The 16,457-nt window shown below is 44.4% G+C and overlaps 1 protein-coding gene across 3 annotated transcripts in view; it reads left to right on the top strand.

Moving 5' to 3' along the window:
- TTN (titin) overlaps positions 1–16,457 on the top strand; it is a 253,359-nt gene that overhangs the window by 42,108 nt on the left and 194,794 nt on the right. The window contains exons 45-47 of one of the 3 annotated variants that reach the window (XM_061454512.1): positions 10,078–12,147; positions 12,811–13,089; positions 14,173–14,736. In XM_061454512.1, the coding sequence (XP_061310496.1) occupies positions 10,078–12,147; positions 12,811–13,089; positions 14,173–14,736 (2,913 nt within the window). The remainder of the gene's footprint in view (positions 1–10,077; positions 12,148–12,810; positions 13,090–14,172; positions 14,737–16,457) is intronic. The other 2 variants (XM_061454513.1, XM_061454518.1) reach the window with 2 other exon arrangements.

Raw genomic sequence — 16,457 nt, 5'->3', positions numbered from 1 at the left:
GGACAGGAGGCAGAGCAGTTGCCTGGAGATTTCTCCCCCACCCGTGGCATGGTACGAACCATCCGCTTCCAGAGGCTGCCACTGGTGGGGCCTCACCGTCCAGGGTTGGCACATGGTAGGGAGCCTAGTGATATAGTGGCAGATGCTGAGGAGCTGCTGGATGAGGAGATCCGTTGGAAGCTACAACGGCTGCGGGAGGCAAAGAGAGCTATGCTGAAAAAGAAGCAGGAATCCCTCATGTCCATGTCCCAGGCAAGCCCTTCTGGGAAGCCCAGCCCACCTGAGGTTGCTGCCACAACTGATGGCTCAGAGTCCCTCAGGATGCAGGTAGTGAAGGGGTACTGGAAGCCCAAGGCTGTGGAGCAGAGATGGCAGGTGCCATGTGGACTCCTGGAGCCCTGTCCACCCCTCTTTGTCCAGGAGGTCAAGCCCCAGGAGGCTGTTGAGGGGCACAGATGCGCGTTTTCCTGTCTCTTCCATGGCCGCCCACAGCCCACTGTCACTTGGTACAATAATGCCAAGCCTGTGGGACGCATCCGGGGCACTGCTGTTCACACCACAGAGTGCTGCTCTACACTGACCTTCCCATCTGTGCTCCCACAGCATAGTGGCACCATCACCTGCGTGATCTTCAATCCACTGGGCACAGTCAGCACTTCAGCTGCACTCTATGTGAGGCGGAGGATGCAGGCCTACATAGGCCACATGGCCATGAAGAAGGAAGAGAAAGAGGAAGAGAAGGTGAAGGAGGAAAAAGAAGAGGAGAAAAAGAAGGTGGAAGAAAAGGAGCCGGAGGAAGAAGAGGAAGTCAGCCTGGCCTTCACAGCAGAGCAGGAACTGCCAAGTACAGTTGCAGACTCAGACTTGCTGTCACTGCCTGTGGAAATCAAAATCACTGCCCCCACTCCAACACCAGAGCAAGACACAGAGATAAAGGAGACCACACGGCCCTCTTCAAATCAGACTGCTCCCACCATAAAGCACAAGTTCAAGTTTTCATTTGATGTAGGAAATGAGCCACCCCAAATTGTGGCAGAAGCCCCAGCACACATTCATTGCCATGAAGGGGAGGCAGTGGTGTTGGAGTGTGCTGTGTCTGGGCAGCCCCCACCAGCTGTGGTCTGGTCCCTGAATGGTCAGTGCCTCTCTGTCAGTGAAAGGCTGAGGTTTGAGGAAAGCAAGAATGGCATATACCGCTTGCACATCCAAGGGGTCTCTGTCACAGATGCTGGGCTGTATTCATGTGTGGCCAAGAATGTGGCTGGAACAGCACAGACAGCCTCTGAGCTGACAGTACAGCCCAGTGAAGCCAGATTGTATAGCAAGGATGGAGGCACTGAGAAACTGCCTTCTACAGAACATGTTCTGCACCTTGAGGGTCTCAGCACACTTGGGAATGATGAAGAGGGAAAGATCATATGTTCCAAGGAGGAGAAAGCACAGCTACCCTTGTCCCTGAGGCTGCCTCCACCTCCTAGTGAGCAACTGGAAGGGGAGTGTGAGAAAACCCCTCACAGGGAAAGTGAGATGGAGGAAACAGGGCAGGATGTCATGGAAGTTTACAGTAAGCAAGAAACGAGTTATACAGAAGAATATGTGAGGGATATAGATGATATTTCTGAGATGATGAGGCACAGGGGAAAAGCTGTCTCCGAGGAGCACAGCTTTGGAATTGAGCTGCATCCCAGCATGTCCAGAGAAGAACATGAACTAGTGGCCAAGGACTCAGGTCACTTTTCAGAGGAGCTGGAGGCTGAAGGAGACAAGGTGGTGCCACATACAGATACTCTGTCCTGGGATATCTTGAAGTCACCATTTATGGAAGTGAAAGGACAAACACATGCCTCTGAGCAGTCTGTTCTGGCAAAGGAGCATGAGGTTTCACAATTCTTCATTCCTATATCACCTACGGTGCATGAGGAAAATGATGTTTGCATGCAGGAGAATGATGTCCCTGCCTGGGAGACAATGTCTACTAATGTGCCTCTTACAGAAAAGCCAAGCGTGCCCCAGCAGCAAGACAACAGTGCAAGCACACCCACAAAGGAGCAGTTTGGCTTTTATGACCTATGTACAGAGGAGCAGCAGGAGGAACAGGCCAAGGAGCAAGCAACATCAGTTGGTATTGAACAAGACATCAAGGTTGATGACGATCTTTGTAAAGAACAAATGATTGATGTTCGGGATACCACACACTGGGATATTCAAAATTATGGACAAATGCTGCAAGGAATGGAGTCTGATGCAGGCAACTCTTCTTTGGGTCTAATCCTCACACCTCCTGGCATAGAAACCTCAGGTCAGGATTTTACTGAGGAAGTTGAGGTTCACCTAGAAGTACAATTCAAAGAGCAGTTGTTGCCATCTGAGACTGATGAGACCAATGTCACATTTGATCTGAAAAAGTTCGTGGAGCCTTTTCCAGCTGCAGATACAGTGGACACAGAACAGGCACAACCCCCTACAGCTCTGGAGATCATGGAGGTAGGCACAGAAACCTCAGGTCAGGATTTTACTGAGGAAGTTGAGGTTCACCTAGAAGAAGTACAATTCAAAGAGCAGCTGTTGCCATCTGAGACTGATGAGACCAATGTCACATTTGATCTGAAAAAGTTCGTGGAGCCTTTTCCAGCTGCAGATACAGTGGACACAGAACAGGCACAACCCCCTACAGCTCTGGAGAGCATGGAGGTAGGCATAGAAACCTCAGGTCAGGATTTTACTGAGGAAGTTGAGGTTCACCTAGAAGAAGTACAATTCAAAGAACAGCTGTTGCCACCTGAGACTGATGAGACCAATGTCACATTTGATCTGAAAAAGTTTGTGGAGCCTTTTCCAGCTGTGGATACAGTGGACTCAGAACAGGCACAACCCCCTACAGCTCTGGAGAGCGTGGAGGTAGGAGTGACTGGGCTCATCCCCCCTGTGCACAAACATGATGTGGTTGTGGAAGAGATGTCTCAAAGTAAGGAGCTCTGTCAGAGCTACACGATACAGGAGGAGGATGTCTGTGCCCAGGAAGAGGCACAGCCAAGAGAAATCAGAAGGGCTGATGTGCAAATCCCTAATGGGGACCATGGCAGCATCATGATAAAAGAAGGATCTTCTGCTGAAGAAATTAATGAGTCAGAGCTGAGCATCTGTGGGGAGGATTTACTTGAGCAACAAATTAATAGTTTTCTGGTGGAGCCCACAGCAGATTTCCAAAGAGGAGTGGAGGAAACACATGTGCGGAAGACTGAGGAACAACTGGAGACCACAGACTCCCAAAGTGATAACTTCCTCACTGACTTGAAAAAAGCTGCATGTGAACAGAAACTCCAAGCTGGGCATCAGGCTGAGGAGGAAGAAGGTTCTGGATTAGAAAAGGTCTTTGAGACAGGAACAAGCATCTCCACCTGTGAGACAGAAAGCACAGACTCCCCTGAAGAGATGCTCAGGGACACCCAACAGGAACCAAACACAAATGAGAGCATCTCTTTTGGGCAACTCTTACTTGGTTTAATAGTGGATGATCCTGTGACACAGAAGGAGCAAAAGAAGGAGTCTTGGGATAAGAAGAGAACTCCCACTGAGGAAGCCTCTGAGCATAGCCTGGATAGAGAAGGACCAGGTCCAGAGCCCAGTGCTGTTCAAGCCTCAGAGCTGGAGCCTGCCTTGTCCCTGGCCAAGTATTTAAGGTCAACTGGGATGCAGAAAACTCCAGATTTCAAAGGCACAGTTCAGAAGGACAAGCGAGAGACCATCACTTCACTGGAAGTGGAGGAGGTAACCTTCAGCACAGTTTATGAATATTACAGCAACCAGCAGGAATTCACCAGGCCCTTCTCTCCTGAATCAGAAATGTCTATAGAGCTGGAAAGTGGAAGTGGAGAGGAGTCGCCTGATTCAGACCGCTTCTACACACCTCCCTCCTCGGTGGAGATCTTCGAAACTGCTTCATCAGCATCCTACCACACACCGCTCAGCACACCCGAACGCTACTCCACACCTTCTGAAGGTTCAGAGTACAGCACACCACCCGAGTGCTATTCCACGCCGTCTGAAGAGGGCTCAGACTACATCATGCCACCCGAGCGCTACTCCACACCGTCTGAAGAGGGCTCAGAGTACAGCATGCCACCCGAGCACTACTCCACCCCGCCTGAAAAGGGCTTAGCATACAGTATACCGCATAAGCGCTACTCCACACCGTCTGAAGAGGGCTTAGCGTACAGAATGCCACATGAGCGCTACTGCACGCCGTTTGAAGAGGGCTTAGTGTACAGCATGCCACATGAACACTACTTCACACCCTTGGAGGGTTCCAAATGCCACACACCCTCAGAGCACTACTTCACACCCTTTGAGGGACCCTGCTCTGCAGCAGGAGACAGCACACCACCAGAGCACTACTGGACACCCACTGGGGAGTATATGGATGCCCTGGCCATGTTCCACCTCTGTGAGAGTAGGCAACATCCTTCAGGCCAGCCACAAGCTGAGGTATTTAGGACCCCCCGTGAAGCACTGAAGCCATCAGGCAGGCAGATGCCACCTGCATTCCTCAAGGCATTAAGCAGGAAGAGGCTGTATGAGGGCAGCACATTGAGCTTTGCAGCAGAGGTGGTGGGAGTGCCCAAGCCAGGAGTGAAGTGGTATCATAATAAATCTCTGTTGGAGCTGGATGAGAGAGTGTGGATAGAGAAGGATGGGGATAAGTGTATGCTGGAGATTACTAATGTCCAGAAAGCAGATGGAGGACAGTATATGTGCCATGCAGTGAACATTGTTGGGGAAGCTAAGAGTATTGCTCATGTGGAAGTTTTGTCTGAAGATGGGCGATCACTAGCACTGCCACCTCCTGTCACTCATCAGCATGTAATACACTTTGATCTGGAGCAAAATACATCTTCAAGGTCACCTTCACCACAGGAAATCCTCTTGGAAGTGGAGCTGGATGAAAACGAGGTAAAGGAGTTTGAGAAGCAGGTAAAAATCATAACCAGCCCTGAGTTTAGCCGAGATAAGAAGAGCATGGTTGTTTCCCTGGATGTCCTTCCACTTGCCTTGTTGGAGCAAGCTGCAGGCTTGGCTGCAGAGCATGAGGATATAAAAATTGATTTCCAAGTTACTGAAATGCCTCCCCGATTTGCTGTGCCCTTTTCAGATGTCAAGGTGACAGAAGGCTCGGAGGCAGTGTTTGAGTGTGTGGTAACAGGTACTCCTGTCCCACTAGTGCAGTGGTTCAGAGGTGATGTCTGTGTGAAACCTACGACAGGGAAGTATGTTGTGAGTCAGAAGGAGGGACTTCACAGTCTGAAGGTCCAAAAAGTAGGTCCTTCTGATGGTGGCTGTTATCACTGTCAGGCAATGAATAGGTTGGGAGAAGCGATGTGCAAAGGCTCCCTCATAGTCATGGCTCAGAAGGGAGCAAGTACTAATGTGAGCAGTGAGACAATCACAGGCAGTGAACGACACAGGTCCCAGAAGTCTGACTTGTGTAAAACTGTGAGTCCAGGTGACCAGTCAGAAATAGAGCTGGAGTCTGAGTTTGAGAAGCACAGAGATGACTCAGAAAAAGCAACCCAACTGCTTGCAGTGGCTCAACAAGAGCAGGAATTGGAAGGGGAGAAATGTGTCAATGTTAGTTTTGATGTGTTTGCAGAACCGTCCCAAGAGGAAGGGGTTGAGTTTAGGGCAGAGGACTCTGAGAGCTGCAGCTTTGAGCTCCAGGTCACAGAAGCTGCTCCCACATTTCTGAAGCTCATTTCTGACTACAGTACATTTCTAGGTGCCTCAGCATGCTTCCAGTGTCTTGTGACTGGTTTTCCCCATCCAACTATCCGCTGGTACAAGGATGGGGTGTTATTGAAAGGGGACAGGTACTGTGTGCAAGAAGAGGAGGGGGGCTCTCATAGCCTTACTGTTGAAAACTTGATGCAAAGTGACAGTGGGCAGTACAAATGTGTAGCCACTAACAAGGCAGGAATGGCGGAGACCTGTGCTGTGTTAACATTATACTGAATTCCCACTATTTATTTGAGTCTCTTTCTTTTGAAACACTAGATGTTTTTATGCTGTTGTTCACTGCTGGTAAAAATGCAGCACTCATATTAGGGGCATTGTTTTTCATCTCTTTAGGGATGAAAACCACTCTATGTGGGCATATTTTTGTCACTCTTAAACTTGCTTGTTGGGGAATTTAAGTGAGATTTAACATGTGCATAGGTTTTGTGCACGCTCTCTGCACCAAGGTGTATTTCAGGCTCCTTCAAAGCTCCTTACTCATTCTTGTAAAGATATTGTAATTGACACTCATTTATATATGACTGAATTTTTTCGTATAGTGTACATAATCCTGTGTGTCTGTAACAGTCATTGTTGGTTTAGGCAGGCTAGAAATCCCCTGAAAATGTAGAAATCACTTTTTTTCTTGGAACCTAAAGGTATGGAATACTAACTTATGCTTGCTCTTTAGTTTGGACATAGTTTTGTGAAAGAACTCCTTAAACTGGTATTCCCCCTTCTCACAATGTTGTCTCAGAACATGTGAGTCTCACTGAGTCAAATCCTGTGTTTACAGTTTCTATCACTGCAATATTCTTACATTTGTGGGTCACATTCTACTGACTCATGAAACTAAATGACTTTTTTTTTTAAAGTCAATGGAATTATGCTGTTGCAAAGAAAAGCAACACAGTGGGAAAAAAAATGAAAATTTTGCATTAGTAGAGACTGGACAGGATTTTTTTCTCTATTACCAAGTAATAAACATGAAAACATATTTTGTACTGTATCTGTAGAAGTTAAGGGGAAAGCAGAGGGAGCATAATAAATCAATGGTTTAACTGTAAATGAATTAAAATAACTTTAGTTGTCCCCATATTCGTGTCATTCATAAAAAATACATAGTAGTATAAAAGTGAGAGATTTTTATGCAACATTCTTGTTTCACATTAGAACGGAATTTCTACGTACTCCCTTTTTCTTTTTTTTTCTTTTTTAATTAGTAACAGTTAAGTGTGCTATGTGTCAAGATGACCAGAAATAAGTAGAATATATTCAATTGTTATCTATCTGTGGCATTTTCTCAGCAGATTTTTATATTAATGTTCTCAATATGAGTATATATTTTCATATTTAAATAATGTTAATATGTAGGAAGAGGAATCAGCAGTAGCTGACATAATAAATCAGAACTAAATCTATCTTATATAACAATGATTAAGAAAAATGGGTTAAAAGTACTAAAGTTATTAATGCTTATCAGAAGTTAAATAACTAATTTATGTGCCATCTTTCCAGTTACCTATATGCCAAGGTGAAACCTTGAGTTCAGCAACCCTAAGCAAAAAATATTTTTACTTCGATTACATGTAAATACCTAGAAAAATTTTATAAAAAAGTTGCTGTCAATCAGTTGCCTTGCAAAGTCCTTTAAGGAGCATAGTGATTTATGAAAGAAGGAGCAAGTATAAAAGAACTATTCCTATAGTACATTCAGTAATATTCTTGCATGTTCTTATTTCTGAGTTTGATGAGTCCTCACACAGAGGTCAGCATGTCTCAAAAACTCAATAATCTTTTAAGACCATCCTGTCATTCACCTGGCATAGCAAAGAGTCACTTTGCCAAATGTGTTTCCCAGTATAAACGTAAAGTCAAGAGTGGCAAGTCCCAATGACTCAGGATGTAGGAAAAATGACTGGAGTGGTCAGGCTAATACCAATCTGTCACTTCTGTTTCTTGCCAGTCAATACCCAATGATAAATATTTAAGATCTGTACAATGTTAAAAAGCAGAGATAATTGTGATTTCTTATAGGTAATGGTGGTAGGAAAGAGAAGCATGAGTGTCTGATCCAGCGTAATGCTGGGAAAGAATTGCCTCATGATGCGTCCTTAATCCATTCCTTGTGTAGATGTGAAGCACTGATGCATTAGATAGCAGAGGTCCCTAGGGAAGCTGGCATGAATTGTCTGAAGTTATGCCAGCTGTGACATGAGGAGTCTTTTATGTTCAGAGCCAAATCAGGTCTTTGATTGGGTCCTAAGCAAGTGTGTTTAATTTTCATGTAAATGAAATGTAATTTTTATTAGAAACAGGTCCATAATTTTGTTTTGAGCTCTAAGCCAAACAGGTCCAAGTTCATATTCACATCTGAAATATATGGCCAACCCTTTTCATGGGTTTGTGGTTTATCTAAGTTTAAAGTCTTATTTTAAGTTTCATACATTAGCCAGGGGTGCTATAATGTGCTTATGGAGAAACAAAGTGTCACCTAAGCTACAATGATATAAACCTGGAGTAATTCTAGTTTTGGATAAACTTACCCTGGGGCAACTGCAAGACTTTAGAGCCATGGTTGACCATTTCTCTTGTGCTTCCACAGGAATTATAAACCTCACAGTTTGTCAGGTTTAATGTTGTCTTCATTTCTACAAACCTAGTAATTAAAGAAAAGGATGAATTATGTTTGTTATCAATGTGTATTGAATGTTAACACGTATGGTTAATTTGTGAAATAAACATGTAAATGATTTAAGTCTGTTGCTTCTTGTACTTTATTCATTTCATAGACACAGCTAAAATATGAAAAGGAATCTGTATACTTTTTCTGGCATAAATATTCAGGAACACAAAAAAGTGCACTAATTTTTGCCAAACTGTTGTATATAATGCATTCGCATGTGTGTTAACATAGGTTCCATTCTGCAATTACTATACTTTATGGCCACCCATTCTCAAATTCACTCGCATATTGTATTCCTGGGGAAACTGCCCTACTCTTTTAACAAAGCTGGTAGATAAATACTGAAGGATTGGTGTAATTTTTTAATTTTTTAATTATTTTTTTTACCTAAACATCTCTTCTCCGCAGTTAATCACTGTATGCATGGTGCTATGTCATGTTTATTATGGTATCTGTGGCAAGATTAGTCATTGATAAAAGCCATGAGAAATAATTGGGTAAGACATATTCTATTCTTCTTTCTAGTTGCTATTGGAATGCAGCAAAAATTATTGTCTCACAATAAGTTTTGGAACTTAAGGCACTGTAATTGAGAAACTTATCAAATTTCACCTGGGGACATTTATCCACTCACATTTCTTCTGTTCTTCTTTAACAAGTCTCATATCTTCCCAGCGTCAAATACTGTGGGCCTTGTGTGAGAAAATTTGACTCAGTGAGGACAATAGGATTTGATTTCCAAATGTGCTTTTCTGTGCTGTGGTTTTCACTGATGGCCTGTTCTTTTCCTGGAAGCCTCAGATTTCACTGACGTTTCTAGTGTCAAGCATCTGCAGAGAATGACATGATCTTGACGTCTGTTTCATTTTTAAACCACTATTATAACAAAGAGGTCCAACATAAAAATGTCTAAATTCACAGAGGCAAGGAAAAGAAAAACCTTAAAGTGTTCTGTCTTCTTTTTCTCTGCTATTGTGGAAGTTCTAATAGTCAGCATTATGACAAGGAGGAATTTAAAACCAGAGATTTGAATGAGTGACATCAAATCAAGGGTGCAAACTTGCAGTTTTAGTAATAATGATGTTCTAAGCATAAGTGTCTAATGACAAAACTAGGACAAAGTAGGGAGAGATAATATCTTAGTGTATTAGAAAAAGAGTTGAAAGAGATGAACGAGCTGCACTAGAAGAAGGATTGGTGTGCTGAAAATATTTGTGTTATTTTTCCAATCCTGTAATTCTGCTTTTTCTTTGCAGGCTTTGAGTTAAACCAGAGTCTTAGCACTGCTCTGCTGTACTTGCTTGTATCAGCATACATACAAATATGTATGGCATATACTACTTTAATTATATTTGTGAAATGGAGTAATCTTGACTGTTACTTGCACTGTACACCTTGGGGGCATTCCTAAACCATACTGTGATGTCAGGTTTTTAAAGAGACATCAATGTTGACCCAAATAGGAAGTTCATAAGTAACCTGACAGCACAGCATGTCTTACTGGTCTTGGCAGGTGTGTATTTGACAGGACCTCATGTTCATTGTTAACTGCTGTTTATTGCTATCTAGTTGTATTTTCCTAAACATCCTAGTAAAACGAAACAATTTTTTTTTCCATACAGACTTCTCTAGCTCTCTTCCTGTGTCTTCTGAGGAAGGAAGAAGTGTAGGCTACAGCAGTGGCCTTCAGTTGCCTGATAAAGAAAAAACACTTGAATTTGAGCCTGAAAAACCAGTTTATTCCACCAAAGCAGAGATGGAAACGGAGGGGGGCCAAGCCCCTGTTTTCCTAAAGCAGGTCTCAAATGTTGAAGTCTGGCAGGGAGGTGTAGCTAGGCTCTCTGTTACTGTTACTGGCAGTCCCACACCCAAAGTCCAGTGGTTTTTCAACAGTATGAAGTTAACCTCATCTACAGACTGTAAGTTAGTGTTTGCTGGCAATGATCACAGCCTCATCCTCCCATATGCGGGTGTGCAGGATGAGGGTGAGTACACATGTGTGGCCAGCAATGTACACGGTGAGACCACGTGCAGCGCCCACCTCCATGTGCATCAGCGGGTACCAGGGGGCCCTTGCTTTGCCAGGAAGCCAGACGGCATACGGTGTGCACCGGGTTTCACCGCAGTCTTTGAGTACACCGTGGCTGGCGACCCATGCCCTGATGTGCTGTGGTTCAAGGGGAGTGAACAGCTTTTCTCCGATGCACATCACTCTGTTTCTCACCATCCTGATGGGTCAGGCTCCCTGACAGTGCAGGAGTGCATGGAGGAGGACACTGGGCTTTACACTTGCAAGGCAGTGAGTGCCCTGGGTGAGGCCACGTGCTCTGCTGAGCTCCTTGTGCTGTCTGAGGAGCATGCTGTTCACAGGCAAAGCCCAGCCTTGCAGCATTCTGCAGTGGCAGAAGACCAGAGTCCCCTGTCATATGAGGAGGCTGGTGAACTTCCTGCTGCAGAAGGAGCACTGAGACTTGAGGCCATGAAAGAGCCCCTGGCCCTCCTTCAGCTCCAGATGATCCAGGAGGAACATAGGCTGCCCAGGGAGGACATCTTGCCCAGCCTGCCACCAGCCTGCCTGGCCACACAGACTGTTGAAGAGATGCTCACCCGGGCAGCCACAACACAAGAGAGTGACAAGCTTTTGGCAGAGCCCCTGGAAACCTTCCCTGCTGGCCCCCAGGGTGTGGTGCCTGTGGCAGCAATGGAGACACGACTGCCAGGCTGCCTTGGGACTGTAGCCACACAGATACTCTTGCCCAAAGAGCAGGTCATCCCTGAGACAGCAGAGCAAATGGCTTCTCTGAAGACAGAGGCTTCCCAAGCCCTTCTGCAGGTGTCAAGCACCACTGAGAACCGTTCCATAGATGGTGACCATATGCAGGTCCTTGAGGACTTCCAGGCAGTGCAGGGTGAGCTGAAGGCTGAACCTAGACTTGCCTCTGAACTGGCCTTCACTGGGGGCCAAGCCGTTCCTCTGGAGACCGTTTCTTCCCTCGAAACAGCAGAGGCGGACTTTGTTGCAAGAATCTGTGAGGGGCAGGCTGTGAGATTTCCCTTGCTGCTAGAAGAAAAACAGCCCCTGGAGGAGGAACACATTGTCAGTCTTGTCAAAGAAGGAAAATCCTGTGATGAAACCTCTGAGCTGAAGTCCCAGCAGGCTGAGACAACTATGGAGGCAGAAATACCCCTGGAGCAGCCTTTGTCTGTGCAAGTAATCAACACTGTGACTGGGCATAGTCAAATCAAGGATGTGGGTGCAGCTGCAGCCACTGCTGATGTAGCCTCTGAGGGTGTTCCCATCGAGACACCCACAGAAATATTGAAAGAGAAAGAGAAAGGGGAAGAAATCTGTGAGGAAGAGAGCAGTAAAGTTCTGGAAGCTAAAGCTGGGAAGCTACAGATCAAAGAGAGTTATCCCATCATACATAGCAACCTGGTCAACACTGTTGTGGAGGAAGGAGAAAGTGTCAGTTTGGTGTCTGTCATAACAAATGTCAGGGAGGTGAACTGGTACTTTGAGGGTAAACTGGTGTCTTCAGGTGACAAATTCAAGTGTTTGCAAGATCAGGACACATACACACTTGTAATAAGCAAAGCATGCAGTGATACTCACCAAGGAGAATACACCTGTGAGGCGCTGAATCAAGCTGGAAAAAGAGCAACAGCAGCAAAACTCACAATTGTTAAAGGAGGTTGGATTATGGGGATAAAATACAGTCTTTCTAATACACCGCTCTACTAATGAAACTACCCTACTATGTGTCTGTATCTTTGGATACAGATACAATATTAATATCACCATGCCGCTAATCAGAGGGCTCCCTTTCTCTCTGGATTTGTAGTCTTTTTTTACCAGATTGCAGTCTTTCACTTCCCTCACCCCAGTCTTTGGTCAGGAACTTTGTTGCTTCCTGTTCTCATGACACAAGCACAGTCAGGACAAGCTGTACCTCGATCCCAACTACTTCTCCCATTTTTGCCTGTTTCTCACTGCCGCACCCTCTCTCGCTCTTCGTAGTCATTCCCCAGTTTCAGCACAATTTCTCATTTGCACCACAATTTCTTACAGCTCCAGGATAGTGTGGTAGATGTTTGTATTGCCTTGTTATTTTTCATCTCTATCGCACGTGATTTTTCCAGTATCACCACTGTGTTTCCTGATGTCATTAATGCACCATAACACCGTCTGTCCACTGAGCCTGGTACTGCTTTTATTTCTTACTTTTTTCTTTTACAGTCACGTTATGCAGATTGCAAGTAAATCACCTTTCTTTTATTTTCAGTCAGTCACTTCACTGTTACTTTCCAGAATGTCACAGGCAGAGCTTTGAGTTACTCTCTGCTTCTGATTTCAGTTGCACCGATCCTGAGGAGAAGGCTCACACCAGTGGAGGTGGCTGTAAATCATGTGGCCAAGTTTACCTGTGAGGTAGAGACTGCACCCAATGTCAAGTTCCAGTGGTACAAAGCCGGCCGAGAGATATACGACGGGGACAAATACTCCATTCGCACATCCAACTACCTCTCCACGCTTGAGATTCTGAGGCCCCAGGTAGTTGACTGCGGAGAGTACAGCTGTAAGGCTTCCAACCAGCATGGCAGTGTAAGCTCTACAGCCCTTTTGACAGTGAGTGGTAAGTACAGACTTTCCAACACTTCTCTATAAAATATCTTGGCATATTGTAATGCTTTCATTGCTATACTTACACATGTTCATGGTAGAGCTCTTGATTGCCATTGTTATACATAGTCCATACCTAATTTTGGCAGGCATAAGCATAAAGAAGGAATAATTTTTGAAAATGCTGCTTTTAGGTGCTTTCTGTACCTAGAAAACAGAATCAGTGTGAAGTTTCAGAAGGCAAGAAAGAAGGGGGAGAGGGAGAGTGGGAGGAACTAGATTGTCAACAGAATGGGATTGCTTTGTGAATACATTCTTGAAGAAAGTTTATGACTTCTGGATGACAACATACACTTTTAAATCTGATTTCTTTGGTATGATAACTGTACAATTACCTTGGCACCCTACGTCTATGCTGCATCTATACTTGCGATGCAGGCTATGCAGCTACACATACCTCAACTTCTGTGTGCCATGGCCAGAGGAGACCTGTGTGTGATTAGGGAAATAGATCTTAAAGACTAAAAGATGGTTTAAAGCTGTTTCAGTTTTTGATCTTTTTGTCTATTGAGAGCTGTACAATTATCTTCTTTCTTTTTTTTTTTTCCTTTAAAAGAAATCCAAACCGCCACCTTTAGGTCTCTTAGTGTATAATGATTTTTTTTTTGTACATTGAAATTTCTTTTTATGGGAGGAGTCTTTATGTGCTCTTTGCTAAGTGCCAGATGCTAGACGCTGCGCAAACTGTGAAATGCATGCAAACTTGTCCATCTTGAGAGAATGGTACACAAACATATCAGTCTTGAAGCGGGGGAAGTTCCAGCTTTTGGTTCATTTCCCTTTAGTCTGTACATTCCTCCAGAGACCCAAAATGTCTTCAAGCTCTGAAGCAATATACAGACCCAAGAAGTACAAATCCAAAAGCCAAAATTCATCATCTTTAATATCTCTTACTTCCTTCACTGCTGGCTTCTTTTGGTTAAGAGTGTCCAGTGACTAACTGGCCCCTCATACTCTCTGTCCCTGGCAATTGTAAACAAAGAGCATAAGCTCTGGTCCTCACCTCTGGATAACATTGAACCCCTTTGTTTTGCAGAAGCATTACCGCCAACGTTTCTTACCAGACCTGAATCTATCACTACTTTTGTGGGAAAAAGTGCCAAGCTCCTGTGTACTGTTTTGGGCACTCCAGTCATCGACGTCGCCTGGCAGAAAGATGGCACGACCATTTCACCTTCAGACCATCACAGAATCTCCAAAGTGGAAAACAAACATGTGCTAGAAATTTCCCTTCTCACCATCAGTGACAGAGGGGTTTACACTTGCAAAGCTTCCAACAAGTTTGGGGCTGACATTTGCCAGGCTGAATTGATCATTATAGATAAGCCTCACTTCATTAAAGTGCTGCAGTCAGTGCAGTCAGCAGTCAATAAAAAAATACGCCTTGAATGTCAGGTAGATGAAGACAGGAAAGTAACAGTAGGGTGGACAAAGGATGGAAACAAAATTCCTCCAGGCAAAGATTATAAGATTTACTTTGAAGACAAAATAGCCTCACTTGAGATTCCTTTGGCTAAGCTGAAGGATTCAGGCCATTATGTGTGCACTGCCTCAAACGAGGCAGGAAGCAGCTCCTCTTCTGCCAGCGTCACAGTCAGAGGTAAGATAGTCCTATGCCCCCTTTACTTTTCTCTTCCTGGATTCCCTATTTGTTCTTTTGCAGGCTTCTCTGAGCAGGAATCACTCTGTGAACTCTTCTCAGACCTGCTGTCAGGTCCATTCACCTCTTGCTCATTCCTCTTCCTGCCTCCCTGTGCACTGTAGGGTGCTTCAATATTTCTTTCACTGGCCAGATCCAAGAATTGCTCCTGTATGCAGGACAGAGGTGGCAAAAGAAACCACAAAAACTGCAAAAAATGATGATTTTTTCTGAAGTCATGTTTTGTTCTTGTGCTAGGAACCAATCTTTCAAACCTTTGTATTTCAGCCTTTTTTCCTTTTTCTTTTTTCCCTCTCCTTTCCCTTTCTTTCTACTTTCCTTTCCATTTCCAACCTTTTTCCTTCCCATTTTCCCCCCTTTCTTTCCTTTTCTTTCCATTTTTAGAACCACCATCCTTTGTGAAGAAAGTCGATCCATCTTATTTACTGACTCCAGGTGACTCTGCACGCCTTCAATGCAAAATCAAAGGGTCTCCTGAAATGCAGGTTACTTGGTTCAAGAACAATAAGGAAATCCGTGAAAGCAACACACACAGGATGTCGTTTGGCAATTCTGTGGCTGTGTTAGATATTTTGGAGGTGAAAGTTGATGACAGTGGGAGCTACTCATGTGAAGCTGTAAACGAGGTTGGAAGTGACAGCTGCACCACCGAAGTAGTTGTCAAAGGTCTGTTCTTCTTGCTGCTGCCAGCCGCATTCTTGAGAAGAAACTTCTCTTCCTTTTTATTTTTGGCATGGTTGACTAATTCTTTCTTGCTGCTTTTATAGAGCCTCCGTCTTTCATCCGAACACTTGAACCAGCAGAGGTAGTAAAGGGAACAAACCCCGTTCTTCAGTGTGAGGTTGCTGGTACTGGACCATTTGAAATTAGCTGGTACAAAGACAAGAAACAGATTCGCAGTAGTAAAAAATATAGGTTGACCTCTCAGAAAGCTGTAATTTCTCTGGAGGTGTCCTCGTTTAATAGTGCTGATGTCGGTGAATACGAGTGTGTGATAGCTAACGAAGTCGGGAAGTGCATATGCAGTGCAACATACATCTTGAAAGGTCAGTGGAAGAGAAAAACCTCCACTTACTGAAGGAATTGGCAAGAACCTCTCATTACTTAAAATGTCTTTTCTTTGGATTTGTGGGCTGCTAGGGAGATTGGGGAGGGGAGGTTATCTTTTTCTCTTAAAGTTCTGTGTATATCTTATCTGGCGCTAAACCTGTGAATTTGAATTGAGCTTAAAGGGGTCCCCAGCTGGGGAATGCAGCTCTTTTCTTGCTTCCTCTTTAGCTGAATTGTACCATGTACTTCGCATATTGTCTCGTGTAACTGTCTTTAAGCAGTGGATTTCATGGGATGATGTGGTAGAAGATGAGTATTTCTTCTTGTCTCTTTTCTTTGAACTAGAACCACCATCTTTTGTTAAGAAAATTGAAAATGTAACAGCTCTGGCTGGAGATAGTGTTACATTACAGGCTGTGGTGAAAGGGTCAGAGCCTATTTCTGTGATGTGGATGAAGGGAAAAGACATTATTCAAGATGATAACAAAGTGAGAGTGACATTTGAACATGGTCTAGCAACACTGCAAATTACCGGTGTCCAGCTGAGCTCTGGTGGGAAGTACACCTGCGTGGCTGAGAATGATGCAGGAACTCAGTCCTGCTTTGGTGAA

The sequence above is a fragment of the Pezoporus flaviventris genome, unplaced genomic scaffold (assembly GCF_033815535.1).
Source record: "Pezoporus flaviventris isolate CSIRO_AGI_PZ_B2104156 unplaced genomic scaffold, CSIRO_AGI_Pfla_v1 ptg000001l, whole genome shotgun sequence".
NCBI classification, from domain to species: domain Eukaryota; kingdom Metazoa; phylum Chordata; class Aves; order Psittaciformes; family Psittacidae; genus Pezoporus; species Pezoporus flaviventris.
This window is presented reverse-complemented; position numbering and strand designations above follow the sequence as displayed.